Source organism: Somniosus microcephalus, chromosome 23, assembly GCF_052327205.1.
Source record: "Somniosus microcephalus isolate GS21.2 chromosome 23, FLI_Smic_1.0, whole genome shotgun sequence".
Lineage (NCBI taxonomy): Eukaryota > Metazoa > Chordata > Chondrichthyes > Squaliformes > Somniosidae > Somniosus > Somniosus microcephalus.
Window position 1 is genome coordinate 37,237,876 of NC_141009.1, and position 23,839 is coordinate 37,261,714.

General features: G+C 42.7%; 1 protein-coding gene across 1 annotated transcript in view; it reads left to right on the forward strand.

The window, feature by feature from the left end:
• Positions 1 to 23,839, forward strand: part of cacna1ba (calcium channel, voltage-dependent, N type, alpha 1B subunit, a) — an 820,126-nt gene that overhangs the window by 712,132 nt on the left and 84,155 nt on the right. Inside the window, exons 35-37 of the mRNA XM_085965795.1 lie at positions 8,950 to 9,066; positions 10,841 to 10,906; positions 14,290 to 14,381. Of these exons, the coding sequence (XP_085821921.1) occupies positions 8,950 to 9,066; positions 10,841 to 10,906; positions 14,290 to 14,381 (275 nt within the window). The remainder of the gene's footprint in view (positions 1 to 8,949; positions 9,067 to 10,840; positions 10,907 to 14,289; positions 14,382 to 23,839) is intronic.

A 23,839-nucleotide genomic window follows, 5' to 3' on the forward strand; every position in this document is an offset into this window, starting at 1 on the left:
AGAGTAACAGCGATGAGAACCTAAACATTTAAGTTCCATTGTGATGAAATGAGACGGGGCATAGCAAGCCCGCCCACCCTGGCAGATAACTGGCTTCCCTCGTCTGTCCTTTTTTTGTGATCTTGCTCGCTGACCTCTTGACTTGGAGCCCGATATCTCCCAAATGCTGCACACTTGAGTTGATCTGCCTCTGACGTTTTGCCACTGAATGCTTTTTTTAATGGTCATAGCCACATCATTTTTTTATACAGCAAGAAAAACTTGGTCCGTTCAGTCGGTTTTTTAAAAATTCATTCATGGGATGTGGCCAGCATTTATTGCCCATTCCTAATTGCCCTTGAGAAGGTGGTTGCGAGCTGCCGCCTTGAAGAGAACTGAATGGTTTGCTGGGCCATTTCAGAGGACAGTTCAGAGTCAACCACATTGCTGTGGGTCTGGAGTCACATATAGGCCGGACCAGGTAAGGACAGCAGGTTTCCTTCCGTAAAGGACATTAGTGAACCAAATTGGGTTTTATGACAATCCGGTAGTTATTGAAACTAGCTTTTCTTTAAAATTCCAGATTTATTTAATTAACTGAATTTAAATTCCCCAGCTGCCGTGGTGGGATTTGAACTCACGTCTCTGGATCATTAGCCCAGGCCTCTGGATTACTAGTCCAGTAACATAACCACTATGCTACCGTACCATACATCTGACAATGAGTTCTCTTAAAAACACTGGAAGACTTACCTTGCACGAGTTGATTTCATGATAAATTTGTATCCTACGCGTGTACTGCATGTTGGACTTAAGTTGAGAGAGATGTTGAGGTTCCAGACTTGGGAGGGCAGGGATCGCCATGAGGCTGCAGTGAGAACATCAAAACTATGATTTCTCCTACAAGGTAACAGATTTGCAGGTCACTGTTTCCCCCAGCGACCTGGCAGAGTGATTCACAATACAAGTATTCCCTCTAGGAGGGGATGCTGGAGAGTCAGTCCCTCCGTGGCACATTCATGCTGTGCCGTCTGGCAACCAGTTAGAGACTGGCATGGACGTCTGCCTGACCTGGCCACTGGGGAGCCGTGCATGGCACGGGGGAAAAAAAGCTGAAGAGAAAAAAATACAAAGTAATAACTTACAAAAGAAAAGAAAAGAAAGTCAGAATTTCTGGAAATACTCCTGGCTGGTCAGCCCCTGAAAGAGACAGGTGGGTTATGTTTTGGCAGGGACCCTTCACGTTCAGATATTGGCCTAGCTGGCTGAGTAGTTTCTCTCTTTTTGCTGATTCCACTATTGGTGGTTTTCTTATCTTTAACAAGTAAAATTGTTAATATTCATCTTCAAGCATTTGGATTTTAAATGAGAACAAATGCAGTCCCTCAGAAATCATAACTTGGAATTAAATTGAACTTTTCAGACAAGTGTGTCTTGGAATTTCTGGAGAATGTGAAACGTATTTAGATGTGCACCGGTGACACATCTGGCTGATGTGTGCGGCGTTTAAGCTATTAAATAGTTTCTGATAAGATGCATTAAAGTGACACTTCAAGCTAGAATAATTTCGGATTCATTATAACACATCCTATCTACATGTAGTTTTTATTGTTTATTATTTAGCTCGGATTAATTAACAGTACATTTGTATTCATGCAATCAAAAAGCATCAATTGTAATTTTTATTTGTTTGAGTGTATTTATTTAGGAGCCACAATTCTAGATTACCTCGAATAATCATTCATTACTCTCAGTTAGTGGGAACAGGTTAAAATGAGATTATCTTCTTTTACTCTCCTTCAAATTTACAACCACTTCAGCTGAGGGATACTTTGAACATTGTCTTTGAACTAAAAAAAAATCCCTTCCTCTCCTGAAGCTACTGACTAGAGCTGGGGTACAGTTCCTTGGCATCAGTAGGCCTGCAAGACCATATCCAACTTGCCATTGTTCATGTTTGACCCTGGGCAGTGATTATTGGCATGCTATTTGACTGTGGCGCCATCACCGTCAAGGCTGATCCTGTTGTCACCTGATGGTCATACACATGCATTTCCGGTAGAGGCTGCTGGATAACACTGCCCCATGGAACTTGCCCTTCAGGTGGGTTTCCACCTCCCCTCTTTATTTCACCTTTCACTAAAATAGATTGTAATGGTTGAGCTTGCCGCAGGGTGAATTTTATGGGGCTCGTTTCAGGAGCTGAGCCTCACTCGACAGGAAGGCAGATTGAAGAATCGGGCATGGCGCTCAGAGTGACCCGTTTGCTGTGCTTTCTGGTTTACCAGTGATTAAAGTTGATCGCCGGCAAATTGGGCATGTCGACCTATGTGCCCGATCTCTGACCTGTGCTGCCATTGAACGAGACTTTGCATCAGTAACAGCGCACTGTAAAATTTACCCTTCAGTATTTGTGAAGTAAAATATATTACTCAAAAAGATGACCAGGTTGTACTAGGGGTTAATGATTTAAAGTGACCTCCAGTGCAGTAAAATTAAATGTTGTGATTACCTGGATAAGAAATAAGCAATGAGGATCCTAGCACTTTAATAAAAAGCATTTTATTGATGTGCTTGTAACTGCTATAAATTGTTAAAACCTGATAGCATAGGATATTTAAACCTTTTGAGTTATATGTGACATGATTATTCGACTGTAAAATTGCTATTCAACTTCTGAGGTCACCACGAGTTGAATAAAAATTGTTGCTCCTTATTTTTGGATTGATTTCTTCCTGGTAAATCTGCAATGAGCCCGCATTCTGGTTTACTACAAGATTATCTTTTTAGCATCACTTTAAATGTCATGAGTTGTAACACTGATTTGCTGGATTGTAATATGATTCATGTGATGGTGTTTTTTTTTTTACTGAGTTTGAATTTGCTCATCTGATTTCTCATTTCCTCTTGTTTTTTGTTCCTTATTTTCTCCAACGGTCTGCTGAATCACGTCATCCAATCAACACACAATATGACAACCCATGTATCCGTCTGTATGTTGTACACCTGCTGCTCCCTCCCCCCCAAAAAAAATCTTTCTTTGCATACTGCCAACATCAATCATCCATGAACAACATCAACATGTAGCAACTGGTTGGTTTCCATCAATTTAAGAAATCTTTTGATTGAAATTGGTTTGCTTTTTTAATTTGCTTTTCTTGTTACTCGGTGCATGCAAACAGTAAGAGGTGAAGCTTGTCCATTGTGTCTGGCTCTGCTGTGTTCTGATGTGCAAGAGTGTATGGTATCCGCTCTTCAGCTGTCCAAACCGGTTTTTGTTCTTATCCAAGCTAGTGACAAACGCGGGCGTAAGCTACCTCGGAGACTTTGAAGTGCTACCTGAAGCTTCATTCTCTAATTTTAATAATAGTTTCAGGTTGAAAACTTTTAAAGAAATAGAAATGAAACAAAAAGGGAAGGGATAGAGGAAAGACACTGAGAAAGGAACAAGATAGAAAATGGAATAAATGTATTTTCCTCCTGCTTTATACTTGGACCTTCTCACTAATAATAACAAATAATAACAAATAGTTCTCCCTTAGTGTCCTTATATACTCAGAATTAAGAGTAACTTTTTTGTGTTAATTTTAAATAAATTGGTTTGTTTTTTAATAGTTGCAAAGATTTTATTGATGGGATTGGGTTGGAGGAGGTGCTGAGTCTGCCAGTGTGAGAAGCATTAGTGCAGATCTATTCATTAACCAGGGAGTTTGAATGATTGTATTGCTTCACTTATTCACTTTAATCCCGCTCTCTCACACAATCATTCTTCCCAGATAGCTCCCCTGATGGTATTTATCTGTACTGGCTACTGAAAGAAAATTGCTGCAAAAAAATGTAGAGAAACACATTTTAAAAAATTCAAATGAGCTTAAGTGCTTCAAATTTGGCCTAACTATGGCTTTTAAAATTGAAAGTATGATTTGGAATGCTTATCGTTAGCATTTGCCATCAGCAGGATTGCTCAATTCAGAGCAAGTAAATTATCTCAGGCAAATTTCAGAAATATTGATCAACCATGTTTCAATTAAAAAGAAAATCTCAGTCAGAGAGAAATAGCCGTGACACCATATTTATCATATCTATTCAGTCTTCAGCCTTGTTAAGAGGGAGAAAAGTAGGTTAAATCGAGATAAAATGGATGCAAAGTAATATTACGAGAGGGGGCAACCTAATGTCTCTCTTCTCTTGTAACTCAAGAGCACAAGTCACTGATAATAACTGATAAAGGTGAGGGCATACTGAGGCAGGGCTGTCCATCCTAAGACCTGTAGTATCATCAAACTAAATCATGTTTCTGTCAAAGAGAAAAATGCCTTTAGTCATGCTGGCGAGCTGGGTTGCTCACCCACATCTTTGGAAGAAAGCCAAGAGTGGAGTCCACGTCTTTGATGAAAGAGCAAATCACAAGTCAAGACAGCCCCCAGTAATTCCATCCCATAATAACCCAACCACTGACTGAAAGACATAGGAACTGATGGCCGATGACTACCAGACTGCATTAATGCTGCTTAGTGAAGCTCAGTGGGTCCTCAGCATTATTAGCTAGTTGGATCTCAGGCTCACCTTAAGAGTAACAAGCTCTTGGTGTGTTTTTTTTTCCTTCCCTGATAATGATGAGTATACTACAACACCTAATGAGACAATTCTACCCTTGAGCTCCCTTTACTTGGAGATGGCAGTTTTCTTGTCCATTGAGGCAAAAAATAAAATCTGACTTTTTAGAAGTTCTTCAGGCATTTCATGGAATAATGAAGGATGTGCACCAGGCAGGAATCCTACATTGCTTCAATCCGCTAACAAAATATCCAGTTCCCCAAAGAAGCTGGGGGCTTTGCTCTAGGGCCCATACACAGTAATTACACGGGTCCATTCTCCTGCTAGGGAACCAGAGATCATTATGAAACTACTCTTTGGGTCCTGGCTCATTTAAAAGGGAGAGACTGACAAGTGTTTGATGAGTGTAATACAACCCCCCCCTCCTCCCCCCACCCCCTGCCACCACCACCACACCTCTGCACAATCTAACATGTTCTGTGTCAATCAGATTTATCTTCTGGTCCAGTTATTTGATGATGCTATTTTGTTCCAGGAGTGACACTATTTTCTTGTCTCTAATGGGGTGATTAACACATTTGACATTTAGTGAAATTAGTGTTAAGTCAGCTGTAACCATTAGATACCATTTTTATTCCAGTCACACATTTCTCTGAATGCATAATTATATTTCACATTCCCCAATGCAAATGCAGAGAAATCTATTCCCCACTCAAGTGTAGAGTTACGAGATTGAATTGTATTTCCCTGTGCAAGATCCCGATATCAGGAATACATGACCCTCCACTTCCCGATGTTACTCAAGAATGAACAGAACAGTTAGTCTCCCATTCTGAAGATGAGAAAACAAAATGTTGCACCCAACACTTCACTGCAGCCTCCCCCTTGCTCCGATTCCTCTATGACGGATTCAGTGAAAATATACCCTCATCCGTCCGTTGCAGGATCGGACCCGAACAATTTTACCGGATGCTGAGATCTCCCTCTAGAGAAAATTAAATCTGTAGAAAGGGCAGAGCAGAGAAAGTGAACATTAGATGCATTCTTCAGTCAGGCTTCTTTCTCAGCTTTCCATTAGCAACCCCAAACATTGATAACTGAACAAAAAGTCAGCTCTATGTGCAGACACGAGAACTGTAAAGAGCATGTCAAACCCAAACCTGTTTCCCGAGAAGCAAGCTGTCATTAAAGGCATCACTGGCAAGATTCAAACTGCTTATATGGATCTTCTGTTCGAATCGAGTCGTGATGTGCCTCAACTTATAGGGGATGGTGCAGAAGAGAAAAAGAAGTAAAACAACAACTAAATATCAAAGGCACAACCTGTATACATTACAATTGCAATTAATTAAAACTAAGCCATTGGTTTGGATCTGATTGATTTCTGTTGGATTGACCTTTGTCTTACAGTAGAATTCTAAGCCAGTGGCAGCCTGTTTTAATAAATGTTCACCATGTTTTAAACTCATCATTCAAATTTTAAATCAAATTAAGAGTTTTGGGGGATCAAAATAGTCTAGTTAGAATAAAGGAAAAGTGTGTTTGGTGTCCCAGGAATAACAGGGAGATTTTTAGTTGTAAAATCCTTTGTCCTAGATATGCTCAGGATTTAGTTTCTAGTGGAGAAGTAATCTTTAGGTAGAATCTAATTTAAGATGGGAAGAACCAAAGCAATCTTGCAACAATTTTCATTGCGATGAAGTCCTTTCCTTCATTTTATAAAATATGCATGATTGTGGTTTGTAATTTTTTTGTTTTGTAATTTATTTAACCATTTCCAGTCCAGTCTCTCTCCCAGGTTGTTGCAATAGTAGTTCAGACTGACAACCATTGTCTTCTCAATGTACCTGACTATTTAATTCTATAATCCAAAAGTGTCCCCCATGCATCAGCCAAATAATTCCTTTCTGTTGACCTCTTTGTGTAATGTCATTCAGAAATAAAATCAGTTTTTGGATAGTGCGGCATGTCTCTGAATGCTGATATGAAAGTACAAGATGTCTCGGACTCGGTGCTTTGAGAGCGAATAAAAGAATTTCTGAGGCATCAGTTTATTTAGAGGAGCCCGGTGGAGCCCAGCCGACAGTATAACTACAATGTTTACTCCTATGAATTAATGATGCTTTTATCTCGGGAATGGTACGATGCCAATTGTTGGTCACAACCTCAGCTTGCAATTGATCTGACTGGGCAGGAGAGGGTTAATAAAGTGTGCATGCTTAAATCCGACTGCTTCTATGTCACAGATGCTTCATGCATGGAAAGTTTTTTTTAAATGTATGTTTAAGTGCATTTGAACTGCATCATCTTTTTGGATTTAAATTGTCTGCCTGTGGGCTCAATGGCCATATTATCTGAGGGCCAAGTGAAGAAGTACAGTACATGTTAGCATGGACTTCTGTATAAGAAAAATGATATCTGAGCATGTAACAGCTCAATCAGTTTGTTTTAACCAATTTTACCCATTGATTGTTATCATTCACTTTTAAAGACTGGAGTTCAATCTGTTGAATGAGATAGGTACTCTGTTGGATGGCTTCTGACACTCACAGGATGTAATAAAACTACCTTGAAAGGAACACTCCAGAAAACCCTTTGGAATTTGACATTGCCTTTTGTAGTTGACTGGTTGGTCCAATGGTAAAACACTTAATAGCTACCTCTTCTGATCAAGAGTCTTGCCTTTAAAGATCAATCCCATTTGCCGACAGGAAGGTTAGTCTCAGGTAGTCAGTGGCATTGAGGCATTGTCTTGGAAAATGCTCAATTGTATATAAGCTGATTTTAATAAAACAATTTAAATGTGCAGCTACCCAAGTCCATTAGCAGGCAAAACGGGTAATCTGCATAGTTATGGTGTTCGTGATCAGTTATATTTTCCACCAATTCGCTGACTTGAAACTAATAAGGGAAAAAAGGGCTTGCAAATTCAATTAAGTTGACAGTTCTTTCAGAGAGCCAGCACAGCTGCAATGGGCCGAATGGCCTCCTTCTGTGCTCAAAATTCTATGATTGCAAATTCGAAATACATTTTTAGGTGCCCCCCAAAAAGCAGACTAGAAACTGATAACGAGGAACATGTGTAGAAAAATTCCATGAAGGTGATTAAAAACAGCGTCAATTCTACGACAACTAACCGTCAGGGAGATGGGGAGCGGTCGGCTCTGGGGAGCTGATGCTTGTAGTGGATTGGACTTTTTAATTATTTTGTGATTAACAAGTGATTTTCTACGAGTCGGGTTCATAACAATTTTTGCAAAGGAAGTCAATCCTTCTCCTTCAGGCATACACCTCCATTGGTTGGAACAGTCGCATAGATTCACAGAATTGCTCGATCAACTGAGGTTTGCATGCCAGTGAGGGACGATAACATCAAGTCCATAGTTCTCCCTTCTCCTAAAAATCAGCCTTTCCAGATAATTTAGGGCAACACTTCATCAGGATCTGTTTGATTTCATGGATCCAGGATACTATTGTAAGTCAAACTGGTGCCCCTGTTGGACAGCCCGTGTGACATTGCTGGAATTCACTACCTGTTTTCGACCAGTTATTTTTGAGCGTTTTTAACGAGTGGCTGTGTTCTCGCATCTAAATTTGCCACAACAATATTCTGCATCATCCCTAGCACCAGAATAGTAATGGAGTGTTTAAAAACATCAGTGAGCAGATGCATGTTTTACCCTTGCACCATTCATTAGCTGCAACTATTTCGATGTTTTGAATTGACCTGTATTTCAAATTACTATAATGTCTTAATTTTCCAGGGGTGCAGTGACTGGACTGGATCTTCAAACATTCATCTTTCAGAAATCAAAATTGACATTTCCTGTGTCCCAGGGCAAAAGCGGGAGTCAAAATAAAGTCTAATGTCAGTATGATTATTCATAAGTGACGGAAAAAATCCTGCCTTTCAAAACTAGAGAGTAAAATTGTCAAAACTATCCCAGATTATATTAAGTATGCTGTTAGAGCTTAATTTACATATGTCAATTGGGATCATTACATTTCCCCTAGGATTGGAATATGCTCAATACCTGTTGTCGATGTGTATTTCTGTGTTTCTGCAGCGATAATACATTCAGTGTAAATTTTCTAATCCTGGAAATTGCTCTTAATATTGTCTTTAGGTGGCCTTAATTGTAAAAGAAAGTTTTTTGTCCAAATTGTAACCAATCAAGGGGAACAGAATACAAATCTTTAATCAAGTTGTTTATTCGTTTACAATTAACTGCTGGAAAATAATAAATTATTCATTAAATTCACAAATTTCAATTAATGAACAGAAGTCACAAATAAAATGTTACATTATGAGTGTTCCTTTAAAAGATTCATTGCAGTATGAACTCCACTGCTGTACTGATTTGGTTCTGGTTGCTGACTATTACCATATCCTGAACTCTCTGCTTTCACCAGGATAACTTTATCAATCTCAGCTTCCTGCGGTTGTTCCGAGCAGCGCGTCTCATCAAGCTCCTCCGCCAGGGATATACCATCCGTATTTTGCTCTGGACATTTGTGCAGTCTTTTAAGGTGCGTCTCAGAATATCATGATAACCTGATGTAAACTGCCAATGCACCATGCACCCACAGATAGTGAGCATTTAAAATAGGCAGTGTTAAAGCCCACATAACAGCAGGAATAGGTTGGGATCAACGGCGGGATCGTTCTATTCTCAGTAATTCTATTTGCCGAGGTTAATCATTTGTGTTTTTTAAACGCGCGGCAGTCATTGCTGTTCTGCTTTGTTGATATGAGCCTCCTGGTGTAATTGTGCCACCTATTGGTTAATAGTTGCAATTTTATCCGGTGCACCGAGAATAGATGATGGCCGATGGCTGTTTTTAAGTGACTTGGAAATTTCACACAACTTTCAACCGTTTGTTGTTGTTGGACAGAAGTTGAACTTGGAGCTAGCACTTCAAACTTGTTAAGTTAATCAGTGAAATAATGGTGTGTCATATACATTTCACATTCTAGTATTTTGAGAAAACAAAGGAAATAGTGGTTCAGTTAGACTATTATTAAAAGTCACTGTTTCAGGTGGCATTGTGTCACCTTCATTAGCACAAACGAAACCTCAATGAGCTATCATCACTGTGCAGGAGCCCCAGAACAGATTGAAACTCAAGGCAGCATAAATAGAAGTAGAAGCGAGCAGCTGATCCTGGTCAGGCTAGACTGTAACTATACTATCTCCTAATGCACTAGCTCAGCAACCCAAAGCTATCCATGAAGTCAAATATCTGGTGGTATTAAATTTCTCTAATTAAAACTAATAATTTTAAATAAAGTTCACTAAATGCACAAATAATCAAACTATGGGTGTAGCCCACCGCCCATTGGAGACCCGTAGACTTGGATAAAAACCCATTCAGGTAGAAGCATATTTTTCAACTGAGATAGAAGGCAAAATGTCAAGTCCCTTCTGCATGTTGACATTAGCTGCAATACTAAAAAGAAATGCCGTTTATTTAGTACCTCTGATATTTTGGCATGTTTGCATTTAGTCACGGAAAAGTGAATCAGAATTTAATCTTATTTGTATATTGACCAGATGAGTATCCCGTAAAGCGATGAAGATAAAGGAGCATTCCACTGAGGGGGACAGACTGTTGTAAAGAACCTTTCACTAAAAGAGCCCTCGCATTATATCAAGATCGAATAGAATGTTGATTTATGGCTTTAATTGAAGTCCTGGCAGTTTTGACTTGGCCCTCATCTAGCTTTGAGAACCTGAATATACAGTTTAAGAGGCTAAAAGTACAAGCAGTGGTTCAGCTAAAATGTTCAGGTTGCTCTTCAACTGAGCGAGTAAGTGCTTCTTTCCTATTTTGCGGCTTCTTCAGGGGCTGAAGTAAGCTTGCTTGAATTACCGTTCACTTGTCTTCAACATTCCTCACAAAAAAAAGCAACACCCGGCTGCTGGTGCAAAATAAAACCCACCATTAAATTGCCCGTTACTATGTTCCTGTGCTAGTGGAGTGCCAGAAGAATTTTACTAATGGCCATAAAACACACCAGGAAAATCCTAGAAAAGTATCTGCCAAGACAGCTGGTGTTAAATTGAAACTCAGCGTTAACTGAGAATTTACTAATGTTCCGTTGACTTGGATTAATTAAAACATACTATAGTACTTAACTAACAAATTGTTCAGTGAGCAGAGACATCAAAACATTAACATAAAGATGCAGAATCTAGTGCATTGTATATTTAATACTGCAATGAAAATACAAATGTTTACTGCGATATCGATTCTTGTGTATGTTTTTCCAGAGTTGCTTACTTTGTGTTTCTTTTTGCAGGCATTACCGTATGTCTGCCTCCTGATTGCTATGTTGTTTTTCATCTATGCCATTATTGGCATGCAGGTCAGTGCAGTTACTGTTGCAAAAAGCCCTATTGTAATTTATACTGAAGAGAAGACTGTTGCTCATTGTAATATCTATGCAAAGCTGAAGGAATGCTAATTTCACCTGTTGTCAACATTATATATTAATCATTTGGCACAGCAGCTTTCCTCCAGTGAGGGGAAATATTTAATGAAAATGTTTGGAAATAAAATGGAAATATATTTTAAAACCTAGAAATGTATTATTGGCCCAGAAATTCGGGTCGGAGGCTTCCCGCGGGTGCAAGCCTCTGACCTGCACTTACCTAGCGCGCCGGCCGTTGAGCTGTGGGCCCACGTGGGATTCCGATCCTGGGCCTCCTCCAGCTGCCGGCGCGCAGTGCTTGCGTATCCCAGGGGCGCAGTTAGTTCGATGCGTCCCCTGGGATCACGTGGGCCATGGAGAGCCAATGGTAGCAGGGAAATGCCCATTCATAAAATTGACAGAGCTGTCAAAACTATAAATACTATAAGCCCCAAAACATCACTAAAACTTCAAATAATTTTTTTTTTAAAACATCACATTTTTAAAATAACTATAAATTACATAAAATAACTATTTTAAGCAGTAATTTAAATTTTCGAAAAAATTAATTACATTTTCTAACAGGGCTAAAAATAAACTTACCTTTCTTTAAAGTATTTAAAAATAATAAACCTGTGGAAAAAATGTTTTAATTTTAATTAATTCACCACTTACCTTGTTAAAAGCAGGCCTTGCGCCTGCTTTTTACATGTGTAACTCCTGGAGACTTACCCTCCTGGAGAAACCTGGAAAAAAAACGTAAGTTCAATGCGCACGCGCTGCCTCTCCGGCGCACGCGTTCCACCTCTGAACCCCTTCTTTCAAGGGAACAGAAGTTCCGGTTTCCCGCGCTTGCACAGTGCATGCACGAAACCGGCACTTTCGTTGGGCCTATGTGTGAGTACCCCGTGCGTACTCACGCGTGGGGACCCAAATTTCTGGGCCATTATGTCTAATTTACATTGAGCAATAAATATTTTAATGGTACATAATAGTCCTCAATATCTAAAATGCAACAGACATGAATATACATAATCAAAATATGTAAATAATTGTAAATAATATTTCAGTTCTTAAATGTATAAAAGTGCATAATTTTTTTAAGTGTTTGTAATGTATAAAAATTCTGGAGCTCATTTACATTTTTAATGAGATTTAAATTTTCGCTCTAAATCCAGCATTGTGTAGTTGTCAGTAAAAGTTGGTTGCACTCACTCTCCCTCTGGGTCAAAAGGTCGTGGATATGAATCCCATTCCAGGACTTGGGTGCAAAATCTGGACCGGTACCACTGAGGAGGTGCTGCAGTGTCGTTAGTGTTGTACTTGGCACGACACATTAAACTGATATCCAGCTGCCTGTTTTGATGGATCAGATGGGTGTTGAAGGTTCCAATGGCATTGTTTGAAGAACAGGAGGGAGTTCTTTCTGTAGCTTGATTCAGCACCCCTCCCTCAGATTAACCAACCTAAAAAAGATCAGTTATTCATTTCATTTGGCCAGACACTTAAGACCATGATAAGGCATTATAGCAGGGCAATTATTATGCCTTTGATTAACTGTGTCCCTGTTAATCATCAACAAAATGTTCAGTAGAAATCAGCTGAATGGTGCATCTGATTTCATTATGAAGGGTACTGGAACTTCCAACAGAAGAAACCTAAAAAAACATTTGCATTTAGATGGCACCTTTACATTCTCAGGATATCCCAAAGCACTTAAAAGTGAATTAATTATTTTTGAGGTTTTGTTAATGTTCATAGAGTCATAGAGTTATACAGCACAGAAAGAGGCCCTTCAGCCCATCATGTCCACGCCGACCATCAAGCCCTGTTTATTCTAATCCCATTTTCCAGTATTTGGTCCGTAGTCTTGTATGCTATGGCGTTTCAAGTGCTCATCTAAATGCTTCTTGAATGTTGTGAGGGTTCCTGCCTCTACCACCCTTTCAGACAGTGAGTTCCAGATTCCAACCACCCTCTGGGTGAAAAAGTTTTTCTTCAAATCCCCTCTAAACCTCCTGCCCCTTACCTTGAAACTATGCCCCCTGGTTATTGACCCCTCTACTAAGGGGAAAAGTTCCTTTCTATCCACCCTATCTATGCCCCTCATAATTTTGTACACCTCAATCAGGTCCCCCCTCAGCCTTCTCTGTTCTAAGGAAAACAACCCCAGCCTGTCCAGTCTCTCTTCATAGCTGAAGCGCTCCAGCCCAGGTAACACCCTGGTGAATCTCCTCTGCACCCTCTCCAATGCAATCACATCCTTCTTATAGTGTGGCGACCAGAACTACACACAGTATTCCAGCTGTGGCCTAACTAGCATTTTGTACAGCTCCATCACTTACTTTACAAGCAAACATGACAGCCAATCTGTGCACAGGAAGGCCCTACAAACAGCAATGAGAGAAATGACCAGTTAATCTGTTTTGGTGGTGGTGTGTGAGGGGTAAATGTTGGCCAGGACACTGACAGAACTCTTCAAATAATACCATGTGACCTTTTAGGTCCACCTGAACAGGCTGATGGGGCTCAGTTCAACACCTCATCCACACAACACATAGGTAGAAATCCCCAAATATGTTCATCCAAATGATTTAGCGCGGGCGTAACTTCCTGACTGCGACATTAGACTCAGGATTTTAAGTGACTATTCCAGTTTGGAGTGTATGTGTTGCAAACGCCCAAATTAGATTTCAATTGGATAAAGTCAACCTGTTTCGTCTGCAAAACCTGTCCATCACAAAAAGAGATGTTTCAATTTTTCTATCACGTGTTCCATCCCGTAAGAAAATACCCCATTCTGAACCTGTGTGGCTGTAATTCTGTTGGTTCAGTGCAACATTGGCTTTTTCCTTCTTGACTTGAAATGGTCCATCATCGTATTGATCAGACTCCAGATATTACCACCCTGAGCTCCCGTCCGTTGATTCATATATATATCACTCCACAAATCATATATGTGTCCATGGAATATTAAAATATGTTTTGTCATTCAAGTACTGATAAATGTATTTGTTGACTTAATTAGATGTTACATCTTTACATGTTAAGTTTTATATTATACTTATTTATAACTTGTTCTGTATACTATTTGTTCTGTATTTGAGCTTAACTTTGTGATTCAAATAATAAAGTGGAATCAATAGATTCAATTTCATTATTCAAAGTCACTTCCAAATTGTTCTAAAATCCTTTCATGTTATATTATATAATATAGCCACTTCTACAGATTTTTACAAATTATTGGTATATCCAGTACTGTCCAAACAACTGTTTGTTAATAAGAACTAAACTGAACATACCACACATTTAAAAAAAAATTGTTTTCTCTTTTTAAGGTATTTGGCAACATTGCACTAGACGATGACAGTGCAATTAATCGCCACAACAATTTCAGGACCTTCTTACAGGCCCTAATGCTCTTATTCAGGTAAAGTAACAGAAAACAAGATAGAAGATGAGGTTTGATATGAAAAGTGATCCACAGATAACATAACTGTACTGGTCTCGCTAGACGTGCTCCTATCTAGTTATCCAGCCAGCTAAACATTCAAATAATTCCTCAAGAAGCGGGTTTGCTGTTTTGAAGCTTTACTTGAACAAATTTGTGAAACTGTAAACAAAGCCAAAGTATGTTTTGTACATAGAACTGAGTACTATACATTAGATGTTACATAAGATATAAACATATTTATAACAACAGAATAGCCTAATTGTATGACTAACTAGCACTGAAGCTAAACCTCGGTAACTAACAACTACTAACTTCTTATAGACAAAATATTGTCAAAATACAACACTGACAAGGTTGTTCTCATGTTATTAAACAAAGATACTCACAGACATTGCGTCTTGCCTAGCGTATGAGAAGAGATGGAACAGGATTGAGAATCCCTCATGTAGCTTTCTTCATAACTCAGCAGGTTCTTCCTGGAATACTACTTCCGGGTCAAACAGGAACAAGGTCAAATAACCTAATGCTATACACTAACACTGCTATACACTAACTACCACTAGAGGGTGCTATCTGAATGTAATAAGTCCAGAACACTCCCCATCTGGGGTCGTTAGCGACTCCACATAATCCTAACTCTACTTGTCACTGGAGTCCTCTGGCGACAAAAGAAGGACCACCTCAGAGACAGGCCGAGAGAAGACCTTTGCTGTTCCTTCTTTGACGACTCTCAAGTCCACCTTTCTCACTCTCCCGTCCTGGCTGGGATGGGACTTCACAATGATAGCCATAGGCCATTCATTCCTTTTTGCCTGACTGTCCTTCATCAAGACAACATCTCCTTCTTGGAGACCTGGCCTCTTGTCCTGCCACTTGCGTCGGCTCTGCAATGTGTTGAGGTATTCCCGTCGCCACCTGCCCCAAAACGTGTCTGCCAGACTCTGAACCCGTTTCCATTCTTCCTTGAAGAGTTCTCTTTCCCCAAACTCTCCTGGAGGACATGGGGAAACACTTGTCTTCTGGGTCAAAAGCATGGCCGGAGTGAGGATGAGGGGCGATTCCGGGTCTGAAGACACTGGGATGAGGGGCCTTGCATTCATCACGGCAGTGACCTCAGCCATCAGTTTGGTCAAGACTTCATGTGTGAGGCACGACGATCTACCTTGGAGAAGCATGCAGTCGAGGATGCGGCGGGCAATGCCGATCATGCGCTCCCATGCGTCACCCATGTGGGATGAGTGAGTTGGGTTGAATACCCAGGTACATTTCTGCTCTTGGAGATACTTCTCCACACTCTCTGAGCTGGAACTGGATCCATCCATTTTCAGCTCTCTGCAAGCGCCAACAAAGTTTGTGCCGCAGTCCGAGCGTATTTGCTTTGCTGGGCCTCTGATTGAGAAAAACCTTCTCAGAGCGTTTATGAAGCCGGAGGCGCTCATTGTTTCTATAACTTTGATGTGTACAGCTCTTGTGGACATACGTGAGAACATCACCGCCCACCTTTTGCTATTGGCGTGTCCTCCTCTGGTGCGGCGTGAGACCACGTCCCATGGTCCGAAGACGTCTACACCTACATAGGTGAAAGGTGGTGCTACTTGTACCCGCTCAGCTGGCAGATCTGCCATCTGTTGGTGCTTCGTCTTCCCATGGAGTTTCTTGCAGGTGACACATTTGAAAAGCGTGCCGCTGATACATCTCTTAGCTCCAACCAACCAGAGGCCGTCTGCTCTGATGGCACCTTTGGTGAAATGTCTGCCCTGGTGCTTCACGGCCTCGTGATGATGATGCACAAGCAGAGTGGCCAGGTGATGACGACCTGGAATGAGGATGGGGTTGGTTGCATTTGTTCCTAGTTGAGACTGTGATATGCGTCCCCCAACTCTGAGAAGTCCGTCGGTGTCGATGATAGGATGCAGCTTCCGTAGACTGCTGTGAGGGGGTAGGTTGCGTTCTGCTGCTATGCACTTCAGCTCTTCTGAGTAACACTCGTGTTGGACGCTCTTCATCGCAAGGATTTTGGCTCTCTTGAGCTCCTCTTCAGAGGGACTCTTACGACAGATGTGCCACCCATGGCAGCTACTCTCTTGTGCAGGCTGGGAGAAGGTATGAGCTATGTGGGTTAGGCGTGCTACTGTCTTTATGAGAGTGTTCCATTTGGAGAAATGCTCGAAGCGTTTGGTGCTCATCAGGTCCTTAGAGATTTGAGTAACGTTCGCTGTGACTTCTGGACATATCTCGGAGTCAGAAACAGGGTTGAGGAGGTTGAATGACTCATTGAGTTCAGAGGAGTGCAGGGACGGATCCTGAAGAAAAGCAGGTCCTGACAGCCAAGTCGTGCTGCTGAGAAGGGACGCTGTTACAGATCTAGACCCATGGTCAGCTGGGTTCAGGTCTGTGGGGACGTACCTCCACTGGTCGGGGGATGTGGACTGTCGAATACGTTGGACCCTGTTGTTCACGTACACGTAGAACCGTCTACTTTGGTTATGGATGTATCCTAGCACCACTTTGCTGCCTATATAATACGTGTTGCTGTCGAACTTCAGATCAATCTCCTCCACTATGAACTCTGCAATCTCAACTGCTAATACTACTGCGCACAGTTCCAATCTGGGTATGGTGAGGTCTGGCTGGGGTGCCAACTTGGCCTTACCAAAGACAAAGCTGATTTTGCTTTGTCCATCTTGAGTGGTGACCTTCAGATAAGCCACACCTGCAATGGCCTTAGCGGATGCGTCTGCAAAGACACAAAGTTCTTTGAATTGGGCATTTGAGGGAGAGAAGGACGTATAGGAGCAAGATATTCGGATCTCCTGTAAGTCTTGAAGTGAGTCTCTCCATCTGTCCCACTCTGCTTCCATCTCTTCAGGGAGGGGTGAATCCCACTCTTCAGCGCGTGTGGAGAGTTCCCTGAGGAGCAACCTGCCTTGTATAATGACAGGGGCTAAGAAGCCGAGTGGGTCGTATAGGCTGTTGACTGTAGAGAGCACTCCTCTACGTGTGAAGGGTTTCTTGTCATCTAAGGCTTGGAACGTGAACGTGTCTGTTGCTATGTTCCAAGACACTCCTAGGCTACGCTGTAGGGAGAGGTCATCAGTGAAGAGGTCTAGATCCTTGACGTCCTTAGCACGATCTTCAGGGGGGAATGCCTCCATCACTGCTGGTCTGTTAGAGGCTATCTTGTGTAGCCTGAGGTTGGATAGTGCAAGTAGTTCCTGAGCTCGTCCAAGGGTACTGATGGCCTCTGCTTCGGTCGGGAATGACTTCAGTGCATCGTCGACGTAGAACTCTCGTTCGATGAACCCTCTCACATCATTGCCAAAGTCGTCATCTTCTTCCTTGGCAGCCCTCCTTAGTCCGTATATAGCGACAGCAGGGGACGGGCTATTCCCGAAGACATGGACACGCATTCTGTAGTCCACAATGTCTTTGTTGGGGTCGTTGTTGCGATACCACATGAAGCAGAGGAAGTCTCTGTGGTCTTCTCTCACCACAAAGCAGTGAAACATGTGCTGGATATCGGCAGTGATGGCGACGGGCTCTTTCCTGAATCTCATGAGTACCCCCAAGAGGCTGTTGTTGAGATCGGGCCCTGTGAGGAGTACGTCGTTGAGAGAGACTCCCTGATATGGTGCACTGGAGTCAAACACCACGCGATCTGTTCCGGCTTTTTGGGGTGATAGACTCCGAAGGAAGGGAGGTACCAACACTCTTGGCCTTCCTGGAGTGGAGGAGCTATATCTGCCTGATCGTTGACAAGCATTTTCTTGACAAACTCTAGGAAGTGTGCTTTCATCTTTGGCTTCTTCTCTAGTGTGCGACGGAGTGAGTTAAGACGATTATAGGCATACTCCCTGTTATTCGGCAGCCATCGTCTGGGGTTCTGGAAGGGTAAGGGTACAACCCAGCTGTTAGAGCTGTCACGAGAGACCTCATTGTCCACAATCTGGAGGAATCTCATGTCGTCGATCGATGGAGCAAGTTTGTGGTCATTGGCGGTGCGACAGAAGACTGACTGACCCGGGTTCTCTCCAGTGAGCATCATCTGTGTGGTGTCTGCGGAGATCAGCGCTGGGGGGTTCTGAGGCTGAGCCGTATGACTGAACTTCTCTGTCACTCGGATCTGACTACTGCATGGGGTAAGGTAACTTGGATGACCATTCTCCAAGATGGAAGTCTTGAATGTGCTCACCTGAGATGGCTTGTGAGCACCTCTGAGGCACACGTCTCCAACAACGACCCAGCCGAGGTCTAGCCTTTGGGCGAAAGGGGCGTCATGTGGACCATTGATCTGTTTCCTTCTCTTATGTACCCTCAGGATGTCCCTTCCCAACAACAGAAGTATGTCTGTGTCTGGATCAAGAGGTGGGATCTCGTCTGCAATGCGTCTCAGATGACGGTGGTGATGAGCTGCATTCGGAGTGGGACTCTCAGAACGGTTGTCGGGGACTTGATTACATTCGATCAGTGTAGGAAGGGGGAGACGAATCTTCCCGTCGGCTGACTCAACAACATAACTACAGGCCCTCCTGCCGGCTGTCTCTGAAAATCCAGCACACGTCTTCAGCGTGTAAGGCGACGGACTTCCTTTGACCTTGAAGATATCGAAGAACTCGGATCTTGCTAGAGAACGATTGCTTTGTTCGTCTAGTATGGCATACATCTTTTCAGATTCCTGGCGACGTCCTACAGGGTACACATTAACGAGGCATATCTTGGAGCATGCTCTTGCGCTCACTCCTTCTCCATACACCTCGGTGCACTTCGATGGCAGCTCCCTCTCTCTCCCCGCCGTGCTCTGAGGCGGGATGAGGCGACTCTGACTTCCAAGGAGCTGGGCCTGGGTGGAGTGCTGAAATGTGCCGATCACTTTCACATTCTGTACATTTTGCATCTACCTTGCAGTTCTTGGCGAGATGGTTCGTGGAAGAGCAGCACTTGAAACATGTAGAGTTCTCTTTCAGATACTGTTTGCGGTCTTCCAGGGACATCTCTCTGAAGCCTCTGCACTTCTTTAATGGATGGGGCATTGTTTGCTCATATCCTCAGATTTCTTCTAATCCTTCGTGTTCTCGGTTGAAGACACTTGCATTTTGTGGACAGATATTGGTGTCTTTCCATGTCTGTCAAACTTGTCTCTCCTGGCAAGTGCTGTGTGGGAGGAGAAGAGGTTGAAGCTGGGGTTGGTCCTGGCTTTGGCTTCTTTACGGATGAAGTTGGCAAACACAGAGAATGGAGGGAAGGTAACGTTGTGCTTTAGCTTGAACTCTGACCTGAATGATATCCACTTCTCCTGCAGATTGAATGGAAGCTTCTCAATAATGGGACTTACCCCTCTGGAAGTGTCTAAGTACGATAGGCCGGGTAGGTAGCCGTCCTGCTTTGCAGCTTCGAGTTCCGACAGCAGATCTCCAAGGTCGCGGAGCTTCTGGGGTTCCTTATTTGTCAACTTCGGAAAGTTCTTCAACCTGGCAAAGAGAGCCCTTTCAATGGCTCCAGGTGAGCCGTAGCTTTCTTCCAGCCTCGCCCAAGCCATCTTCAACCCCGCTAGCGGATGTCCCACATTGACCGCTTTTATCCTGCGTGCCTGTCCGGAGGACTCTGGGCTGAGCCATTTGATAAGGAGGTCGAGCTCTTCTCCTGCCAACAGGTCTAAGCCCGATATGGCACCGTGGAAGGAGGACTTCCACGCCCAATAATTCTCTGGCCTGTCATCGAACGTGGTTAACCCTGTAGTCACCAGCTGGCTGCGTGCAAGGTATTTGGCAAGGTCGTAGGTGCAGGGACCTGTGCCAAGGTTGCCTTGAGTAGGGGCTCTGTTGGGGGTCTCAAGGAAACGAGAGGGGGTTTCCTGTTGACTTTCTCTCTTCAGCGCTCCATTCCTCTGTACCGTGTCCTCTGTTTTGCAGGGGAGGATCCTGTGACTTGAGGCACGCTGTCCATTTTGACCTTGATTGGTGACATGGGGCATGTTATATGAAGTGCTTGAGTCTGTAGAGATGTGCGGGTCTTCATCCCTCTCTCGTAAACTGTATGTCGGCTTGGTCGCTCACGTAATCTCTGGTGCGCTGTCGTCGACTCTGCCGCGGAACGGGAATTAAAGGTTTGTTAGCTGTCTCAGGATCAGCTTCCACTAAAACTGCCTCGAATACTTGTGCCTCAGCTAATGCAGCATCTATCTCTTTTTCTTCCTGTAGAGCGTCTAATGTGGCTTGGAGACGGGCCTGTTCAGCCTGGCGTCCAACTTGGAGACAGGCCTGTTCAACTTTTATTTCTATTTCTTTGTCGGCATGCGCAGCTCTGGCTTGAGCTGCTTCTAGCTTAGCCAGTGCTTTGGTGATGGCCATGCTTACCCTAGAACCACCTGACGACCGTGAGCCGGCTGATGACCGTGAACCAGCTGGCGATCTAGAACCAGCTGACGACCTGTAGCAACGAGAGCTTATAGACAGATTGTCACATTCTACAGTTTCATCTAACTGTCTAAGGTCTTCTACTCGCTGAGTAGCGTTTTCGGTATTATCTTCTGACATGTTGATGTGAGGTAAGTGTGGTGTACAGGGTGAAGACTTAAGCTGGCTCTGTCGTGATGGCCTACTCTGAGTCCTTGCTGCTCCACGTGGAGAATCTCCTCTCTTCACAGCTAGCTGTAATGCTGTCTTTTCACTGTACTGGTCTCGCTAGACGTGCTCCTATCTAGTTATCCAGCCAGCTAAACACTCATTCAAATAATTCCTCGAGATGCGGGTTTGCTGTTTAAGCTTTCCTTGAACAAATTTGTGAAACTGTAAACAAAGACAAAGTATGTTTTGTACATAGAACTGAGTACTGTACATTAGATGTTACATAAGATATAAACATAATTATAACAACAGAATAGACTAATTGTATGACTAGCACTGAAGCTAAACCTCGGTAACTAACAACTACTAACTTCTTATAGACAAAGTATTGTCAAAATACTACACTGACAAGGTTGTTCTCATGTTATTAAACAAAGATACTCACAGACATTACGTCTTGCCTAGCGTATGAGAAGAGATGGAACAGGATTGAGAATCCCTCATGTAGCTTTCTTTATAACTGGAATACTACTTCCGGGTCAAACAGGAACAAGGTCAAATAACCTAATGCTATACACTAACACTGCTATACACTAACTACCACTAGAGGGTGCTATCTGCATGTAATAAGTCCAGAACAATAACATTTGCCACTGTAGCCATAACTTGTGACATAACTAGCTCAGGGACTGCCTCAAATAAATTGTTCCAATAACATAGGCCTGGAATGTCCTCAGAACTGCTCTCAATCCAGGTCATTCCAGGCCATTGATTTCAACATCTGAAAGCATTGAACATTATTTTATTATAGTAAATGTAATAACTATTACATAGAACATAGCTTGCTTGCTTCAATTTTTTTAAATTGAGAATCCAAGGTGAATTATCAAGGCCCAGAGTGCAGAACGTCACCAAGGCTGATGAGATTAAAAGACACAAGGAAAATCAAGAAGTGGTGTTTCGGAATTTAAAAGTGTGCAAGAGGAAAGAAACACTGAGGGAGACAAGAGTTCCACGGTTTTGAGCTTGTGGTAAAGAATGTGTTCGAGCAGAAGACCACACTGAGTCTTGATTTCAACACATTAGGATGTAGTGAGGAGCGAGAGAGAGTGCAGGATGGCATATTTTCAGTCAAAGGAGATAGTGAAGTCAATGGCATCATCTGGCAAACAAGAGTCAAAATTGGTAGCTGTTAGTTTGACTTGCGAGAGTCGTGAAGAAATTATATCTTTGAAGAGCTGAAAGAAACATGATTTCAATTGACCCATTGAAGGCTATGGAGGAGATACGATATAATGTTCAGGCATTGCACTGCGAGAGCACGGAAGTAAAAGAGTGGACGGGTTGGATGGTGTGTAGGAGCCAGTGGTTCAAAGAAGTAACAGACTGGGAGAAAAGGAATCCCTAAATTAATGGAGTAACTGTCAGAGGATAAGCCATTAATTGTTGCACAGAAGAATGATTTGGGAGGAAATTAGATTGCCAATTACATATCTTTAGTGGGAGACCATTTGATGCTAATTTGGTTAGAAGTGCACACCCTGTCAAAGGCTTTGGAGGTGTTTCACTGAAGTATTCAAGAGCACAGTTCTAGGTGTTTATGACACTGGCAACAGGATCACCATTGGAATGGCTGTGCTGAAAACTCTGCTGCGGGTTGTGGATTAGGCCAGAGCTTTCAAGGTGATGGATATCTTGTGAGTTAACAATAACTTCAATAACTTTAGAAATGCCAATGTAAAAACAAAAGGTGATAGTTAGGTTAACGACGGTCACTTTAGAGGTGTGAACGTGAACGAGGGAAAAGCAAAGGTTAAGTTGGGAGAAAGAGGTTGAAGAGATTGTGTAAGATAAGGGCAAGTCAGAGATGCAGATCTTCAGAAAGGTGGGAGAATGGAGCACGGTGGCATAGTGGTTAGCACTGTTGCCTCACAGCGCCAGGGACCCGGGTTCAAATCCGGCCTCGGGTGACTGTGTGGAGTTTGCACATTCTCCCCGTGTTTGCGTGGGTTTTCTCCGGGTGCTCCGGTTTCCTCCCACAGTCCAAAGATGTGCGGGTTAGGTTGATTGGCCATGATAAAAATTGACCCTTAGTGTTAGGGGGGGATTAAATACGCGGGGTTACGGGGATAGGGCTTGGGTGGGATGGTTGTCGGTGTAGGGACCGGGTGCTAGGGTTTGGATGATCAGCCATGATCTCGTTGAATGGCGGAGCAGGCTCGAAGGGCCAAATGGCCTACTCCTGCTCCTATCTTCTATGTTAATGCCATCAAAATCAACGCTCTTATTGGAGTCCAGAGAGCAGAGGCTATGACAAATCTACTGTGGATAACACCTGATGTTGGTCAAAATGGTTAAATAGAATGAAGCAGTGTAAGGAGGTCCTCGACAAAGATTACTGAGATTCAAATTGGAAGAAGAAAGTGAACACAGAAGGTCATTTTTTTGTCTTTAGAAGAGCTAGCAGCTGTACTATCAGGATTGAAGTGTGAGGTAGGGATTCACAAGAGTTAAGAGAGATAGCTTTGGCAGGGGCCCCAATGGATTGGATGCTGGATGGACAGGAAGACAGCAGTTGATGCTTCCTTCCAACAAAGTTGCATTTAGCAGTTCAAATAGTGGATTCAGAGAAGTTACAAGGAAAAGTAATGATGGCTCGGGCGGCTTCAGACTGATCAAGGCACCAGATAGAGTCGGTAGAATATTTATGAGGCAGCAGAAAGACAGGCATAATTGAACTGAGACTTGGTGCTAGATCTGACAGGAGGCGAGAAGGGAGGAATGAAACCTTCCACTTGAATTTATGGTTGTCCAAAACATATTATTTAGCTCGTCCTTATTCCGTGGAAGAGGCCGATCTGCCAGATCTTT